The sequence below is a fragment of the Trichomycterus rosablanca genome, chromosome 24 (genome assembly GCF_030014385.1).
Source record: "Trichomycterus rosablanca isolate fTriRos1 chromosome 24, fTriRos1.hap1, whole genome shotgun sequence".
Taxonomy (NCBI): Eukaryota; Metazoa; Chordata; class Actinopteri; order Siluriformes; family Trichomycteridae; genus Trichomycterus; species Trichomycterus rosablanca.
In genome coordinates this window covers 18389424-18406494 of record NC_086011.1, presented here as the reverse complement: position 1 = coordinate 18406494, position 17071 = coordinate 18389424, and the positions used below count along the sequence as shown (strand labels likewise).

Genomic DNA, 17071 nt, shown 5'->3' with positions numbered 1-17071 from the left:
GAAAACATACAAGAAAAAAACAATTTAATCAATTATAATTATATTTAGTTTACTTTTAATGGTTTGATATAATTTCTATAACACTCGAGGATAAAATTGATCTGTATGGAACACTGTGATCTTTCTGAATGTAACTTTATAAACTATACTGTATATACTATATTATTAATATCTGTCTATAGTTTTGTAAGAATGTATACCATACATAATAATTTTTAAATGCAGGCATTTATTATATTGATCCTACTGCAAAATACACTTAATATTTACTCTATTTGTATTGAGCAGTTAATAGGTTTATCGTTAAGTCTGATTTACAGTTATGGACAAAAGTATTGGGACGCCCCTTCTAATTATTCAATTCATGTGTTTCAGCCACAACAATTGCTAACAAGTGTAATAAATCAGTAATATAACCATAATGAAAGGTTTGCAGCAACAGTTTAGGGAAGGTCCTTCCCTGTTCCAGCATGACTGTACCCCTGTGCACAAAGCAAGCTTTATAAAGAGTCCTGAGCTCAGCCCCACTCAACAGCCCTGGAATGAACCGGAACATCGACTGAGGCTTTATTAATGCTGTTTTGACTGAGAGGGCAATCTGCAATGCTTCGGGAGTCAATAAAGGCGTGTTCTGAATTAAAGAATCGGGAGTCATGTTTAAAAAGTGCTTATCATAAATGTCCAAGGCCAAAAGTCTACAGAAATTTCTGCAACCTTCAGCCTGCTTGTTTCAACCAAGACAGACTCCCTGAACCTTTAAACGAGTGCCCAGAAATAAACACCAAGGTCCTTTTTTGTCCTTGTTTAAACATAAAGCGGTCTTGTATTGTCAAACACTATCTTATAAAATATTTACTTCCATTGTTTTTACTCAGAAGCCAACATTAAATGGTTGTTAACCCTGTGGACCTCAAAGGACAAGACAAGAGTCACTAAAAGCCTGAGTAGTTGTGCAGTTTTGACATCCTCGTCCTCAGAGGAGAGTAGTGAGAATAGTATGTGCTTACATTAAGTACAATGCAATCTGTGATAGCTGTAACTTGGCAACATTGGAAAAGCAAACAAGGAAAACACTCCTCCCGACTTTTATTCTAATGAATCATTGGAAACTCGATTAAAATGCTTACACCGAGTAGCCTTGGGCATAAAACTGGTCAGAAAAGCTCCATTAATATGTATGCACATGTTCTACCAGCAATTAACACTCCTGTAGATCTTAGTAGAGACATGCATGGAATAGAACAGAACACTGTTTATTCAGGATGATTGTTTTTGTGAAATATAAATATAAGCTTGATATGTCATTAACACAACATATGTCATTTACACGTCCTGGCGCGTCCCAGTGCACCACATTCATCCGGCCTGGTACATTTTCCGCAGTGACTCTTACCAGTCATTAATTCATTCGTTAATTTAAAAGACTGGTTTACGAGATCATCAGGCCGTGCCCGCCTTTTCACACCTAAAGCACGTAGCGTCTGTGACAAGAATGTGAAATAAAGAGGCCGCTGCTCGCACCGTGATCACTTCTGTTAATGAGCTACAGACGTCTGCCGTAATGGACGTGGAACATGACTGAACACACACACGTTTACATGTTACACGTGTTTAAGACTTTTTCCTCTCCAGAAATCTGTAAATAATACCAGGGTACTGCTCTACTTCAAATTTTTACTATTATTTTCAATTTTGTTATAATATTTCGGTATAAATATTCAAGAGACTGGAATATTTTTTGGTTCCAATCCCAGTTATTTAGTAAGCACAATGATAAACAAAATTTCGGGCTTGCTGACAGTAAAATGTTTAACATTATGAGTAAATAAATGATTTCCTCTCTGCTGTAGTAGTGAATCAGTGCTCTCACTGGCAAAGATTTGTATAGAAGTCCAAATTTTACTTACTGGGATATGCACGATGAATGAATATGTTCAGCGTGTCATATTATTATTATTGATTAAGATTATTGGGCTGCATTTTGATCCAGGCGGGTGAAGGTGTTCTGAAACAGCCTAGCCATTGGGAGGTGCATTTTTCAGTGCGCTCTGAGTGCAGGTCTCCAGCCCTGATAGAGGTAGGGTTGCGTCAGGAAGGACATCCGGCTGCTCATATAAAAACTGTGCCAAGTCTGATATCTGGACTTGATCCACTGTGGCGACGCCATAAATACATACAAAATACATTTTGGTGGCTCACCTGTTAAACAGTCCTGGTATAACTGGTATAATAGTAGAATATAAGAATTGAAGCTTCTGTAAACACGTTTCCAAAAATCCCTTCACACTTTTGGGAAGAGCTGCTTCTCTTCAGCCTGTTATCGTGACCAAACTTATATAAATAAAGACGTTCGTAATGCATTTCCGTTGAGTCATGCATGTAGTTGCTTTCCTCTTGCGCTGTTTCACAGTGTTGATTTAGTTTGAAGGTTTTGTTCTGTTAGAAAGCAAAATCAGGGATCTAAGGATGGTGACCGGTGTTGGTTCGAAATCTCTCCTGTAGTGGTAAACAAGAGTTAAACTCTGCCATCAACCGTTCGACCACACTCGGAACAAACAGGCAATATTTACTAACATGTGACTAAGGTCACACCATTTGGGCTGTGTTGTATTTTTATTTGAAGGGCACTCGGTTGGCACAGCGGTAAAACTCGCAACACCACTACTGCTAAGATCTGGGGTTCTAATCTCAGCTGTGCTATCGGGCGTAATTACGGACATAATTGGCTATGTGTGTAAAGGAGTGGACAAACAGCCTAGCTATTGGGTGGTGCACTTGTCAGTGCTGGTCCCAAGCCCTGATAAAAGGAGGACGGTTGCGTCAGGAAGGACATCCGGGGTAACAACAATGCCAGATCTGGTATGCAGATCAGAATAAATTGCTGTTGCGACCCCTAAATACAGGAGCAGCCTTTTATACTTTTTATACTATAAATTATATAAATTTATACTAATTTTATTTCTTTCTGTTTATCAGGGATCCAGGCTGGTCGTCAGGATGTTTCGATTTAGAATCTGGAGGTAACCAGAGTCCATCTGTGTTCCCTCGTTCGACATGGTCCACTGGACCTTCGTTTTGGCGCCGTGTGTCTGGATTCAGGCCCTCGTGCCGATGGTGGCGTCGGACACTTGTCCCCCCGCATCCCCCGTAGACATCAATTTCTCAGTGCCCTACCCCATGCCCTTCTTTCAAGCCATTAACCCAATCCAGAACATCGCCGTCAACCCCGTTTATCATGAGGTCTATCTGGGGTCGCGGAATGTCATCGAAGCGGTGAACGGCACCCTGGTAAAGCTGTGGGAGCTCCGGACCGGACCGGTGAGCGGCAGAGAGTGTCGGCTGTGCCGGCTCTGCAGCATCGAGAACGACCCGTTCGAGGAGGACACGGACAGCGAGGTGCTGCTGCTCGACACCTTCCTGATGTACCTGTACACGTGCGGGAGCTCTCAGTACGGCGTGTGTTACTTCCACCAGCTACGCGAAAACGGGCGGGCGCCGGCGCCCTCCAAGTGCCTCTTTCGGAAGGAGGCCAACTCGGCTGCTTTCTGCCCGGACTGCATCGCCAGCCCTCTGGGCACCAAGGTCAGCATGGTGGAGGAGGGAAAGACGGTGTACTTCTACGTAGCCGCGACCGTCAACGACAGCGTCACGCAGCGCTACGGCCGCAAGTCCGTCTCGGTGCGGCGCCCGTTAGCCTCCGAGGACGGCTTTCACACCGACGTCCAGGGATTGACAGTGCTGCCCGAGCTCAGGCGGGTATACCCCATCGAGTACGTTTACACCTTCTATACAAACGACTTTGTCTACTTCCTGTCCGTACAGAGAGAAAAGGCAGACCAGCGTGGCACCTCACCCTATCAGACGCGCCTCGGGCGCTTACCGCGCAACGAGTGGGAAACGCGGCGCTACCGCGAGGTCGTGCTGGAGTGCCGCTTCGAGCCCAAGCGCAGGCGCAGGAACGCGGGCAGCCCCAGCACCAGTTCGAGCGCCAGCGAGGCTTTCAAGGACATCGTGTACAACGTGGCGCAGGCGGCGCACTTCGGCAGGGCGGGGCGCGAGCTGGCCGACGAGCTCGGCGCCGAGCAGGACGACGACATCCTCTACGGGGTCTTCGCCGTGACGGACGACTCGGGCGTTCCGGAGCACGACTCGGCCCTCTGCGCCTTCCCCATGGACTGGGTGAATTCCTTCATCGATCACGGCGTGGAGGACTGCTGTAAATCCGGACCCGAGCAGCTCTCCAGGGGCCTGTGCCACTTCCAGCCCTGTGAAAGCTGCCCGCACGAGGTCAGTACCACACAGCTTCAGGATTCTGGAGACCTGGGTTCACACCTTGCTTCCATCTCTCCACAGGAGGCAGGAGACACTTTCAATTGTCAGTAGTTATAAGCGAATGTGTGTGTGTGTGTGTGTGTGTGTGATGCCTTGCAATGGATTTTGTCTTCATACAATCTTCTCAATTTAAAGTAGTGCCAATTTAGGATGAAATTTTTGTTAAATATGATGTATTCCACGATATACGGACACCTGAGACTTAGAATTCACAGCCGAATGGTTGGACGGAGCGTTTTTACTAAGCATGACTGGAGAAATGATCAGTGTTTATCCAGCACAGCTGCTGCTGGGAGGAAATATGTTCTACTGCTGCTCCTGCTGGAATAAGTGCTGATTACGTAACGTGTCTGATATTCGCTTTAGAAATACAGTTTTACACCCTGTAGAAATGTTTCTTTTTGTAACTTTTATAGGCTTCAGAAAGAAAACAGATCTAGTTCTTAGTTCTTTAGTCTTAAATCTTAGTACTTTTGATTTGATCTGCTAGTGGTTTAACCACTTGATGTTATGTTTGCCTGTATTTGGTTAGAATTGCTTATACATCCAACCAATAGCCCATTCATCCTATTATACAGTCATCTATCTACCCTTCCATCTATCCTATTATACAGTCATCCATCCATCCATACTATTATGCAGTCATCCATAACATCCATTCAATCATCCATCCATCTATTCATCCATCCATACTATTATGTAGTCATCTATCTATCATCTATCTATCTATCTATCTATCTATCTATCTATCTATCTATCTATCTATCTATCTATCTATCTATCTATCTATCTATTCATCCATTCGTCCTACTATATAATCATCTATCCATCCATCCATCCATCTAACCATCCTATACTATAACCATCATTTATCCATCTATCCATCCATCCAATCATCTATCCAATCATCCAATCAGCCATTGCACATCTAATCTGTATAAGCAATGGTGTGTGTGTGTTTTCAAGCAGAGCATGGAGCACAACGTGAGCTGCAGAGATCAGCCGACTCTGGTGGCTCAGCCCTGTTACCGAGTGGATCTGTTCAACCGGCAGATGAGAGACACCTTGCTCACCTCCCTGCTCGTCACCACCATCGACAACAAAACCCTCGCCCACATCGGCACGGCTGACGGCAGACTGCTGCAGGTACGAGGCCGAACGAGGTGTCGAGCATCACGGTACAGTACAGAAACTTGATGATGATCTTATACAGTATTTACCCCACATACAATATGATACATTCACATATGATACAACGTGCAATTTAATCCCAAACCTACAGTCAGTCCAGTCACAAGAACTACTGTAACATACTTTATTACGCTTGACTACTTTTTAGTAAACTGTTGGTCTATTCTTGTAATCCATGTGTGTGTGTGTGTGTGTGTGTGTGTTCTGCTTGTATTCAAGTTTGTTTTGCGAAGATCCAGTCCCGTCATCTTTGCCAACTATTCTCTGGTGGAGAATCAGAAGGTTTCCTCCACCGCTGCTGTCCTTCCTCCAGACCAGCTTCTCTTCGTAGTGGGAAATAAGGTATTTTATCTTCATTTTTTTTAATCAAATTATTAAAACTTAGAGACCACAGCATTTATTTAAGGGGCAAAACACTGGGACTGAGGCTCCAAACAGAAGTGTGTAAATCACGGGGTGTTTGGAACACAATATCAATATAAAAATAAGGTTTATTTGAAGTTTCTGTAAAATTTATAAGGTATTTATAAGAAGTTATAAGGTTTTAAACTGATTGAGAAAGGCTCAGGATGTTTTGTGAGATGTTAGAAAGACTCTGGGGTCTCAGGGACCCCAAACAGACCACTGACCACTGACCTTTCTTCCACTTAACATGGTAAAAAGTACTACACCGTTTCTTTCTGTAGTGTGACTAATTCAGCTCATACAGTGCTCGATCACTTACTGATACGCAGAGTAAATAACTCTCAGAGCCCGACACGCCTTTCTTTAGTTCTTTTCTATCTGCAGCGTGTTTAAAGAGCTGATGTGACCTGTGACTAGTTTTTTTACGAGAAGTGCCTATCACAATGCCTGTGATGTGAACGTTCTGGTGTAAAAGATGATTCAGGTCCCTCAGAGAGGTCCGGGGTGTCTGCACTTCCTCACGTGCGCCGCGTGTCTGACTGCGCCGAGGTTCATGGCCTGCGGCTGGTGTTCGGGACGCTGTACCTGGCAGTCTGAGTGCTCGGGGCGCTGGGTCCGAGATTCCTGCCCGCCCGTCATCACGAGCGTGAGTTCGGTCTGCACAAACATGGACACACACACACACACACACACATGCTGTCTCTTTAGTGCTGTCAGCAGCTGCTGTCATGAATAACATCTCAGGTCATTTTCTTTACCTAGTAGTCATTAATAAGACTGACCAGGGGCCAAATACAAACCCCGAACCTTCACTTCCTCACTTCCTGTTTGATCCGTGCAGTTTTTCCCAACGACAGCGCCCCCTGACGGCCAGACGGAGATGCTGCTCTGCGGCTTTAAGTTCCAGTCGCCCCTCAAACCTGCCATCAGCACCAAGACCCACGTGGTGAAGTTGGGGGAGACTGCCTGTGTGGTGCAGCCTTCCAAAAGCAACAGCACACTGTGAGCGCCACCGGCACAATTTGTTTCTGTTATTAAATGTTATTCTGTCATGTATACAGTATGTATATATGATCAAAGAGTGTATATATGTATTTTAAAACAGAAAAAGAGAGAGATTTCTCCAAATTTGGTAAGTCTTTTAATGATGTTATGGATGGCAGAAGGTAAACCCCCCAAGTTCCGACTCATTCTTGCTTGTTAATGACTAGATTCTTGTTAATACCCAAACAAATTAAACGTTCTCATGTCAACTATATACAACTAAATTATGTATTTTTGAGTCCACATAAAACCCACCTGAACCACTATCTACAACGCACGTGTCAAACTCAAGGCCCGCTGCCCAAATCTGGCCCGCCACATCATTTTATGTGGCCCGCGAGAGCGTAAAAGACGTACGATTGTCTTAAAATACACTTTATTGTACAGTACATAAACTGCATAGTGACCGCATCCCACCACTAGATGGCGGTGTTTCCACATCAGTGTTTAACTGAGGCGTTTTTTTTTTCCAACAAGTGATGCTGAGAAATATTTACAAATAATCCCAATATTTACAAGAAGACAAAATTGAATCAGACGGAGGAAATTTTATGAAAGATGGGAAACCGGTACGTCTCTTGTGTTATGAGGCCGTGTCTGCGGTAAAGGAGTAGATATACATTATAAATATACAGTATAAATTTGCCATTGTGACACAAAACACAGAATTTAGCCTCCAAGAAAAACAACAAATTGTCCAAGACTGCAATCACAGCAGGATACGTTACAATTGGCCCTTTCAGGGCCACCATAATGCAGATGTGGCCCTCGGTGACACCCCTGATCTACAACATAGAATAAATATAAATAATTATATTTATTTGTACACATAAGGGCGTCTGCTTTTTTCTTTTGTAGTCTGACGTGTAAGATTCGCTCTGGAGTAACGGAGCCTCTGTTCAGGCCGCTTATCGTTGCGGCGAGTGTTCACGAGGGTCGTATGGAAGGTCCCTATTTCATCGAAGGAACGGCCGAGATGCCTGGATTTACCTTCGTGGTAATTTATTCTAAATTTCTATGTTCATAGAATAATGAGAGCATGATCTGCACTGATCTGATCAAGGAGAGCTGGGACACCACATACCCCCTCCGAAACGTGTCCAATCTTTTGCGCTACTTATCATCTGCCAGCATTGGGTTTCCACACAGACCTGTATTGCATATGTAGAACCACGCTAAGCTCTATAAGACCAGCCCCCCTCCCCTTCCCACTCATGACTGGGCCAGGGAAGAGACCCGGTCCATCCTTCCCTCCCTCAAACATGCCAGTTCTGTTTGTTTATTTATTCTAAATCAATCACTAAATAAGAGTCATTGTTACTAAGTAGTGGTATTTATTTCATATTTACATCTTCTTTATGTTTACAAATATACAGTATGAGTAAATATGCATCTATTTAGTTTTTTCCTTTACCAATAATACAGTTTATTTACAAATCATTTAATCAGAATATGAATTTTAAGGTAAAGTTAAATTATATTTAGGTAAATAAGCATGCACCCCCCAGTGTACATAGTTTACAGTAATTAATTTGTGTTTATTTTATGTGTCTGCTCATTCCTAAGCTGCCCAACATCACCGATGTCCAGCCAGATTACGGACCAATGAACGGCGGCACCTTGATTACCATCACGGGACCCTACTTACATTCGGGAAGGACCAGAAAGGTCACGCTGGATGGTGACGTCTGCCCTATTAAAAAGTGCGTGTGCTCATGACCTGAATGTGAATCTAGCACCTCTGCTAATATAATGTCCGTTCGTGCGTAACATCCACGCTGTGCTTTGTCCTGCAGCGTTTCCTTCCTCTGGGGAAATCTGTCCTCCATCGTGTGTCTCTCTCAACCGGTCAGCGAGGTGAAGGACGTGGTGCTGCAGGTCTACATCGACAGGTTCCGCATCCTCGCCACCAGGGTGTTCCGATACAAGCAGACACCCCAGATTTTCTCCGTTCAGCCCGACTGCAGTTTCGACAAGTACTTTCCTCTTCATATTTATTGTATTTCTTATTGTATGTCTTATCTTATCGTATTTATGGTACAAGTAAGGCCCTAATTTAAACTGTAAGTCGTCCTAGCAATCCTACGGCAATTTAGTTAGCAGAGGAACAAATCAGTAGTCAAAACGTCCTAGATGTCAAGTGTAAAGCAGCTAAAAACACGACTCGGGTAACTGAGTTTGGAAATGGATTCTGAGGGCGTAAAAGGGGGGCGTCAAAACACGGACGAGAATTTTCGTATTTGAAAATAAATATAAAAATAAATATAAAATCTGCTATTTGTTCCTGTGTATTTTGTAGGGTCCAATACATAAAAGATTCCTTCTGATGTGCATTTTGTTCCTCTGATTTGTAGCGGATCAAGGATCACGATCGAGGGGGAAAATCTGGACTCTGTGTACAGGACCGTCATTCACTTCAAGCCCAAGGAGAGCCACCTTAAACCAGTCTCCACTGTAAGGCATTTTGGTCATCATTACAGAGACCCAAACAATTTACAGTTCATATTTATCATCTGACTGGACATCTACACAGACCAGTTGGCTAAGTTGGGGAAAGGGGGGTAGGATGGTAGATGGGACCCATGTTAGTCTTTCCCAGCATTAATTATGAGCAGTGTACCAGTACTGAACAGAAACTGGTGGATAAGTAAAGTCTCAGTGGTAAGTCCCAAGGCCTCAAACATTCCGGGTTTGTTGTGTTCCAGGAGTGCAGAGGGAAAGCTAAGCCCACCCGTATGGAGTGTGTCACCCCGGTCTTCCCCAGAGATGAGACGGAAGAAGGAGAGCTGTCCTTTGACATGGACGGTGCACTGGGTCTGTGGAAGCAGGATTTCTCCTATCACCCTTACGGGAGGCCCATTCCGTTTGAGACCGAGGGCCACGTGCTCACGCTCTACCCTGGCTTCGATGAGGTCTCCCTACATGTGAGTGGCCAGTTTTCCTAAAAAAGGCTGAAGATCTCTGTATACTGTGTGGGTCGAAGTTCAAATCAGTGTAAGTCTGTATCTGAAAGTGCACAAGTTGTGTAAGTATACAGTATCTAAAGTGAATAAAGGTTTAACCTGATTCATTAATAGTTATTCAAAGGTAAAATGGGGGTTTTATATATATCCTAGTTTAGTTATTAATTTCATCTTTAGAATTATAATATATGAATGGTATTTTTGATGATAAACAGGGCACATGTTTTAGATGTTTAAGTCAGTACCTAAGTTCGTATTTTTATTCCTGTACTGTATTCAGCATCAGAAGCTAAACCTGGTGAACTCCTGCATGAAGATCACCATGACTGTCGGAGGAGTCGACTGTGGAGCGAAGGTTTTGGATAACGAGATCACCTGCCGTATTCCCAAAAACCTCACCATCCCTAACGAGGGCTTACCTGTCAAGGTGAGATGGGTAGAATCCAGTAAACTGGGAGTCCACTGGGCGTACGCTGGCGTGTATTTGTTGTGTCCAACTAATACTTATCTTGTCCTTGTCAGATAACGGTCAACGGCGATGTCCATAACGTGGGTACTGTGGTCCTGGTGAGCAACCATTACGTTGTGGGCATTGTGCTTGGAATTCTGGGAGCTCTGGTGGCGGGGGCGGTGCTGGCCTTCATCACCATGAAACACCTGAGGAAGAAGAAGACAGGTGAGAGAAACCTAACCATAAAAGAAAACTATAGAAAGAAGATTATAACTTAAGAGCAACAAAGGAAGGTGGCTGGATTGAGGGAGTAGTACCCAAGAACCCAAACACTCCTCAGTGAAAGGAAAGAGATCCTGGTAGTGACTACAGAGATCTTAAGAAGCTGTCATGGTACACATAAGAAAATTCAAGACAGAAGGTACCATGGTAGGCAAAGAAACCAAAAAGCTGGATGTGTGGACCCCCTCAACTCCTTCAATCACCATCAAGTGTTTTCTCCCGACTGAGCTTCAGTCAATTCCAAGAACGTTCTAGTATATTAAATACTTGATTTTTAATGTTTGACTGATGCAGTGCAGCAGCAGATGCTAGTCTCTCACTCACATATCAATGGATCCCATTCCATTCACAGTGTATAGAAATTAAATGGTGGTCATGTATTCACGGCTGGACCAAAGCCTCTCAGGAGCCACCACAACCACAGAGAAGATACAAAATTGAGTGATCTGCGCCTAGTCATGATCAGTTCAGAATGGAACTCGGTCGTATTTTCCTTAATAACAAGATGGTTAATGTGCGTGAATTTTTTTTAGGTCACACAGTGGTCAGTGTTGATGCATCCGACTTTATAGGACTAGTTAACGTTGTTTTGTACGATGTGCAGATTCTCTGGCTGAAAGTCGGCTGTCCCACTACTCTCGCAACCACAGTTTCTCAGGCAACGGCAGCGTGGAGCTGCTTCCCATCGGAGACTACCGACGGGGTGAGTCCATCCGGAACCGTGCTGACTACCTGATGCTGAATGCCCAGAATCTGATGCCCAGAAGAGCAGTGCTACCTAAAATTTGACAATATGACCTCCACCACCACCACTGTACATACTACAAAACATTACAGTATTATGTCTTGTAAAATGCTCTCGCCATCTTTTTGTTACAGGAGAGTTGCCGTTCAGCGCCACCCCTGTGCCCAATGGACCTGTTTCGTTTCCTGGCCTGGCTTATGCCAACACGCTGGACCCCAGCCTCACCCCGCTCATCCCCCCTGTGACCATCTCCATCTCCAGCTTCCGGCCAGAGCTGCTGGAGGAGGTGAAGGACGTCCTCATCCCAGCGGCTATGCTCAACGTGCAGCACCATCAGATCATCGGCAAAGGTGACGAACCCGTTTACTATGCAGGATCACAATGACACCTTGAATTACCAAGATTTTTACCCCCATTTTATCTGCAGGTCATTTTGGCATCGTTTATCACGGATACCTGACTGACCAGAACAACAGGGAGATCCACTGTGCTGTGAAATCCCTTAACAGTAAGTATCTGGGGAAAATCCAGTCAAATGTCCACTTAAAAGCACCCTTTAATTACTCAAGATTGAGATTCTAGTGCATTTTTATGTTATCATCCTAAAATAATAGAAATAAACAATGTATATGGACAGCCAGGCACATGTGCATTATTTGCGACCCCCTAACACTCCCCTTTTTACAGCGTTTGTCTAACCACACCCCACCTACAGCAGGAGTATAGCATAATGGTGTTGTAAAACCTTCATAGTTCACAATATTCCCCGAAAACACCTTCAGTCTGTCTGTCTCTCACACTCAGGAATTACAGACGTGGAGGAGGTCGAGCAGTTTTTGAAAGAGGGGATTCTGATGAAGGGTTTCCATCACAGTAATGTTCTGTCTCTGCTGGGCATCCTCCTGCCTCAGGAAGGGCTCCCCCTAGTGGTGCTACCCTACATGAAGCACGGAGACCTGCGCCACTTCATGCGCTGTGAGGACCGGGTCGGTGCTCATCTCTCATTATGAATTTGCCCCTTATACATAAAAAATATTTAATTACCGGTATAATTATTGTAACTTCTTCACTTTGACGTCCTCCAGAACCCCACAGTGAAGGACCTCATTGGGTTTGGCCTACAGGTTGCCAAGGGCATGGAGTACTTGGCGCAGAAGAAGTTTGTGCACCGGGACTTAGCTGCCCGAAACTGCATGTGAGTTTTTTTCAGACCAGGAGACAAATTGCACTGATAGTTAAAAGCAAATCAACCCCAAAATATCACTGAACCTCCTGCATGTTCCCAATTCGGCATGTACAAATTCTGATCAGAGTTTCGTATTATTCTGGCAGGCTGGACGAGTCGTACACGGTGAAGGTGGCAGACTTCGGCATGGCCCGAGACGTGTTCGACAAAGAGTACTACAGCATCCAGGATCACAGAAAAGCCAAGCTGCCTGTGAAGTGGATGGCCATCGAAAGTCTGCAGACCCAGAAATTCACATCCAAGTCCGACGTGGTGAGATATACCCTGCTCTCCTAATTCCAATCTCACATTAGAGGTCTTACTCACCCGCTAGCTACTGTACGTTATCGACATTGTGCCTTCTCTCTTTCTGTCTCTAGTGGTCGTTTGGGGTTCTGCTGTGGGAGCTATTGACCCGAGGAGCGAGCCCTTACCCAGAGGTGGATCCCTACGACATCACACATTACCTCTTAAGAGGACGCCGCCTGCCTCAGCCACAGTATTGTCCAGATCTGCTGTGAGTTTCTCTTTGGTCTGACTCTCTACGTACGTAGAGTTTTAATCCAAACGAAATGAATGAACGAATGAATGTTCTGCTCCAATTTGCTGCACATTGTGCATGGAGCAGCAAAGCAACCCCAAAACATCACTGAGCTACTAATTTCTTTTATTGTATTTGGTCACAGTTTTAAGTCACTATATATAAAAGCGTCTGGTAAATACTGTAAATAAAAATGTAAATGTATAAATAAATGGTTAACCGCTATTGTTTTGTTGGTGTGCTGGACATCCTTTGTGCTACATCAGGTTACAAAAATTGCCTCAGTGAGCGTCTCATTTCTGTGGTAAATATTTTCTCGTCTGTAGTCGATGAGCAGCCTGGAGCCGGTTTAGATGTTTTTGTTTCCAGCTCGTCGGGATTAAGCGAGGCGTGTTTACTAGGAACCGTGCAGCGAGTTCCACCGCATGCAGAACATGCAGGACATCCACAGCTCTCACCGACACTCTGTGTGGAGTTAATATTTTATCACGGCTGCAATTTATCGAGAGCAAACCTTCACAACCTGAACAGCAAGTTCTACTAAAATCTCAAGACTTTTATCGATCTGAAGAGTGTGAAAATGTGATGCTGCATTGGAGCAGCTCAATAGTGAGAGAGAGGAAGAATGTTTGTCGAAACCCTTTTAAAGTCCGGGCTATGATTACCAGGAGCAGCTGGGAAAGTTCATGTCAGTTTATTCTGTCCGTGCTGTAGGATTTTGTGATTGTTATAAAAGCAGCAGTGCTAAAAAATAAAGCTAAAGTTTAAATGGATGCTGCATAGCACTTTTGCTAGTAACCTTGACAGGATGCAGTTTAAAACACTTGGGTAAAAATTAGTTGTATTTAAATAATCTTGTTTGGGACGTATCTACTCCTTGTTTGACGTGTGTTAAGCTCAAAAGTATTGATAGATGGTTTTAAGAAAACAGCCTTTCTGACCTAGATGTCAGCTTGAAGTTGGCAGCTGAAAATCATCCATCCATCATTTTTGTGATCATCTGAACTGTTTGGTAGAGGCTCTTTACAAAATACTGTGTGCACTAGTAAATACATATTAATTGTTTGTTGTTGGTAGAGTCCCAAGAAACTAAGAAATGCACAGAAGTAATTTTTAAAGATGATTTTCTTGGTGAGACCATTAAAGGGTGAAGCAGCTGATGGCTTAAGTGTCTTGTAGTGGCTGCTTTGTAATCAAAAGGCTTAAACCTTCACATGACCTTCACATCAGACGGCCAATACTGACCCATATCAGCGCCAGTCAAGTGTCTTTGAATGTTTACTAACCTGCTTCCCTTTCTGTGCTTTGTACAGGTTTGCTATAATGCTGCAGTGTTGGGATCCCGATCCGGACAGGAGACCCAGTTTCACCACGCTCGTCTCCGAGGTGACGGCCATTCTTTCCGGCCTGGAGGGGGAGCACTACATCAGCCTGAAGGTAACGTACGTCAACCTGGACCAGCCGCGGCCCTACCCGGCCCTCACGGACTCCGCCGACGAGTACGAGTCCTCGGACGCGGACGAGAAGGGCTCAGATTGTACGTGATCGGCTCTGCGTTCTGTTACTCGTCTAGATGGTGCTAAGATTTATTTATTAAGTAGCAGCAGTACTGGAATATGAAGTGGCTGTAGATACAGAGTCTCCTGTAGATAGAGGACAAAATCATTTCAACAAATTCTGGTTGGAGACAGATTTCACATTTTAGTTCTTCAGTACGAAAGGTTACAATTCAGCCAAATGTAGATGGTAATGAGTCTATTATTTATTATAACTACACACAGAATTAACATTAGCATGTGTTATTGCTGTATAAACCTTTTTACAATGTGTATATTATCCTTCAGCAACATTTCATTCTAATATTAAAAGCATTAGTTTACAGTATCACACCAAACGATGCTCATTACTATTAAATAGCTGATCATTTTTAACCAAACTGGAAGAAAATCAGAGGCTCACTGACTGGAAATCTAATTTCTGAATACACACACTACACCAGCACACGTGCCAAGTGGAAGCTCGAGCACTTTCTGAAAACCTGGGGCTTAAAATAGCACATTGTGCACAGGTAATAAAGTGTGAGTTGCACTTCCATGTCAGTCCTCATACAGCATCCTTAACAGATCATGTCATTTCTGAAGCCTGAATGAAAAACGTTGGTGCTGGGAACGGTGCAGCACAGTGAGAGATGTTTAAATTGTGTAATGCTCAGTTAGTCTAGGTGTAAATCACTGCCAGTCCTGAAGATGCTGTGGGCTGTGTTTTTAAATAAGACGTATAAGCCTGGGTGCCGGCCATTCTAAAATTACGCCTACACAGCAGGCTTTGGCGTGTGCTTGAGGCAGCCATTTGTAGGGTTGCTATAAACAGTTCTTTTTATGGCTCTTTTAAATGGGCAGTAGTGATATACATCTTTGTGGCATTATTACTCTGAATGGTAACACGGTTCGTTTTCCAGTTTGTCTCGTTATTAAAAGCTAAACAATGAGTGATGATTAATGGTGAAGGTTACAGCATTATAATGTACACAAAACTCCAAAACCACTTCACAATTACAGTTTTATTTTTAATGTTTGTGCAAAATCTAGTGCCCCATAAATGCTTCATGGACTTAAGGTCAGGTGAGTGTCTAGGAAAGTCCACGACAGTCAGAACCTCTTGACCTTCTTTGGTGTTCAAGTAGTTGTTGCAAAGCTTTGAGGTCTGAGACCTGTAATAATAATAATACAAACAATGTGTTAAATTTAAGAAACAGGAGCATTTTCACTATATATACATATAAATACAGTCCTACAATCTGTTTTACTGTAGCTACTGTTACAGGCGGCAACTTAGGTGTATAATTAAAGGCTATTATAGTCTAACACATGTCTAGTGTTTTCTTTTGTTTTTATTAACTCTAAATGAAAACGTCTGTTCACACTTACTCTACAAGTGTTGCTCTATAACATGATTATTTTACATTATTTCATACCACTTTCATGACCATTTCCTGTCTAATTCCATTGTCGCATTGCAATGCCAATATTTGACATTTGGAAAAGGCTAAACAATTACTGCTGGTGTGATTGAAAGATAAGATGGATGCAGTATGTTCCTGCTGCTCAGTCTGATCACATTTGGTCTTCAAGAGTTGAAGCTCTTGTCTGGTTGGTATGAAACCTACAGCCACACAGGACCTTAGTGAATAAGTTCAAGTATCAGTGCAGTAAATAATATAGGAAGGAGGATTGGGGCAGCTTCCTGTGAAATTAGAAGCAAGTGAAGTCAGTTTATAGTACTAGAAATATTAATACAGTATTAAATATCCAGTGTTGTGGAAATACTGTGCACTACATTCTTCATTTGTGGTTTAGTGTGAATCGTGTGCCCTTCCACACCCAACGGATTCGTTCGGATCAGCACTATGTGGCCAAATGTAGATGGTCGGGCATCCCATATTAAAACCAAGGGTATTAATATAAATGTAGGGGCATTTTTACACTTTTTACCAACCTTCACTCTTCTGGAAAGGCTTCCCACTATATTTTTAAGTGTAAATATGGACATTTCTGCTCATATAGTAAAAGAGCATTTGCAAGGTTGGACAAGCAATCCCAGTTGTTCAATAGGGGTTGAACTCAGGCCAGCAAAGTTCCTTGGCTTGAGAGTTTATATAAGTGATTTTACACACCTAAACATAATAATTAGGAGGGGTGTCCATATACTTTTGGTCCTGTAGACTAGAGTATATTGGAGTAAGGAAGGATAGTTTAAAATACAGTAATACACTGGTGTTGGTAAACCAATTGGTGGCTTAGTGGGTAGCACTGTCGCCTCACAGCAAGAAGGTCCTGGGTTCGATACCCAGGTGGGGCGGTCCGGGTCCTTTCTGTGCGGAGTTTGCATGTTC

General features: G+C 43.5%; 1 protein-coding gene across 1 annotated transcript; it reads left to right on the top strand.

Annotated features, from left to right (window-relative positions):
- The first annotated feature begins 2978 nt into the window (after positions 1-2978).
- On the top strand, positions 2979-16023 carry mst1rb (macrophage stimulating 1 receptor b). The gene is made up of 19 exons (XM_062986306.1): positions 2979-4287; positions 5302-5478; positions 5743-5865; positions 6404-6574; positions 6770-6930; positions 7831-7969; positions 8539-8675; positions 8769-8948; positions 9327-9426; positions 9678-9896; positions 10216-10362; positions 10458-10611; positions 11548-11763; positions 11841-11921; positions 12218-12399; positions 12499-12608; positions 12746-12911; positions 13019-13155; positions 14493-16023. The coding sequence occupies exons 1-19, from the start codon at positions 3055-3057 to the stop codon at positions 14722-14724; spliced, it is 4065 nt and encodes a 1354-aa protein (XP_062842376.1). The 5' UTR covers positions 2979-3054; the 3' UTR covers positions 14725-16023.
- The last annotated feature ends 1048 nt before the right edge of the window (positions 16024-17071 follow it).

What these genes read in the sequence shown, in the direction of transcription:
- mst1rb (XM_062986306.1), top strand. Translation starts at nt 3,055, where the DNA reads ATGGTCCACTGGACCTTCGTTTTGGCGCCGTGTGTCTGGATTCAGGCC. An exon ending in ACGAGGGCTTACCTGTCAAG is followed by an intron (nt 10,363 to 10,457) that starts GTGAGATGGGTA and finishes TGTCCTTGTCAG; the next exon opens with ATAACGGTCAACGGCGATGT. An exon ending in CCTGAGGAAGAAGAAGACAG is followed by an intron (nt 10,612 to 11,547) that starts GTGAGAGAAACC and finishes TTTTTGTTACAG; the next exon opens with GAGAGTTGCCGTTCAGCGCC.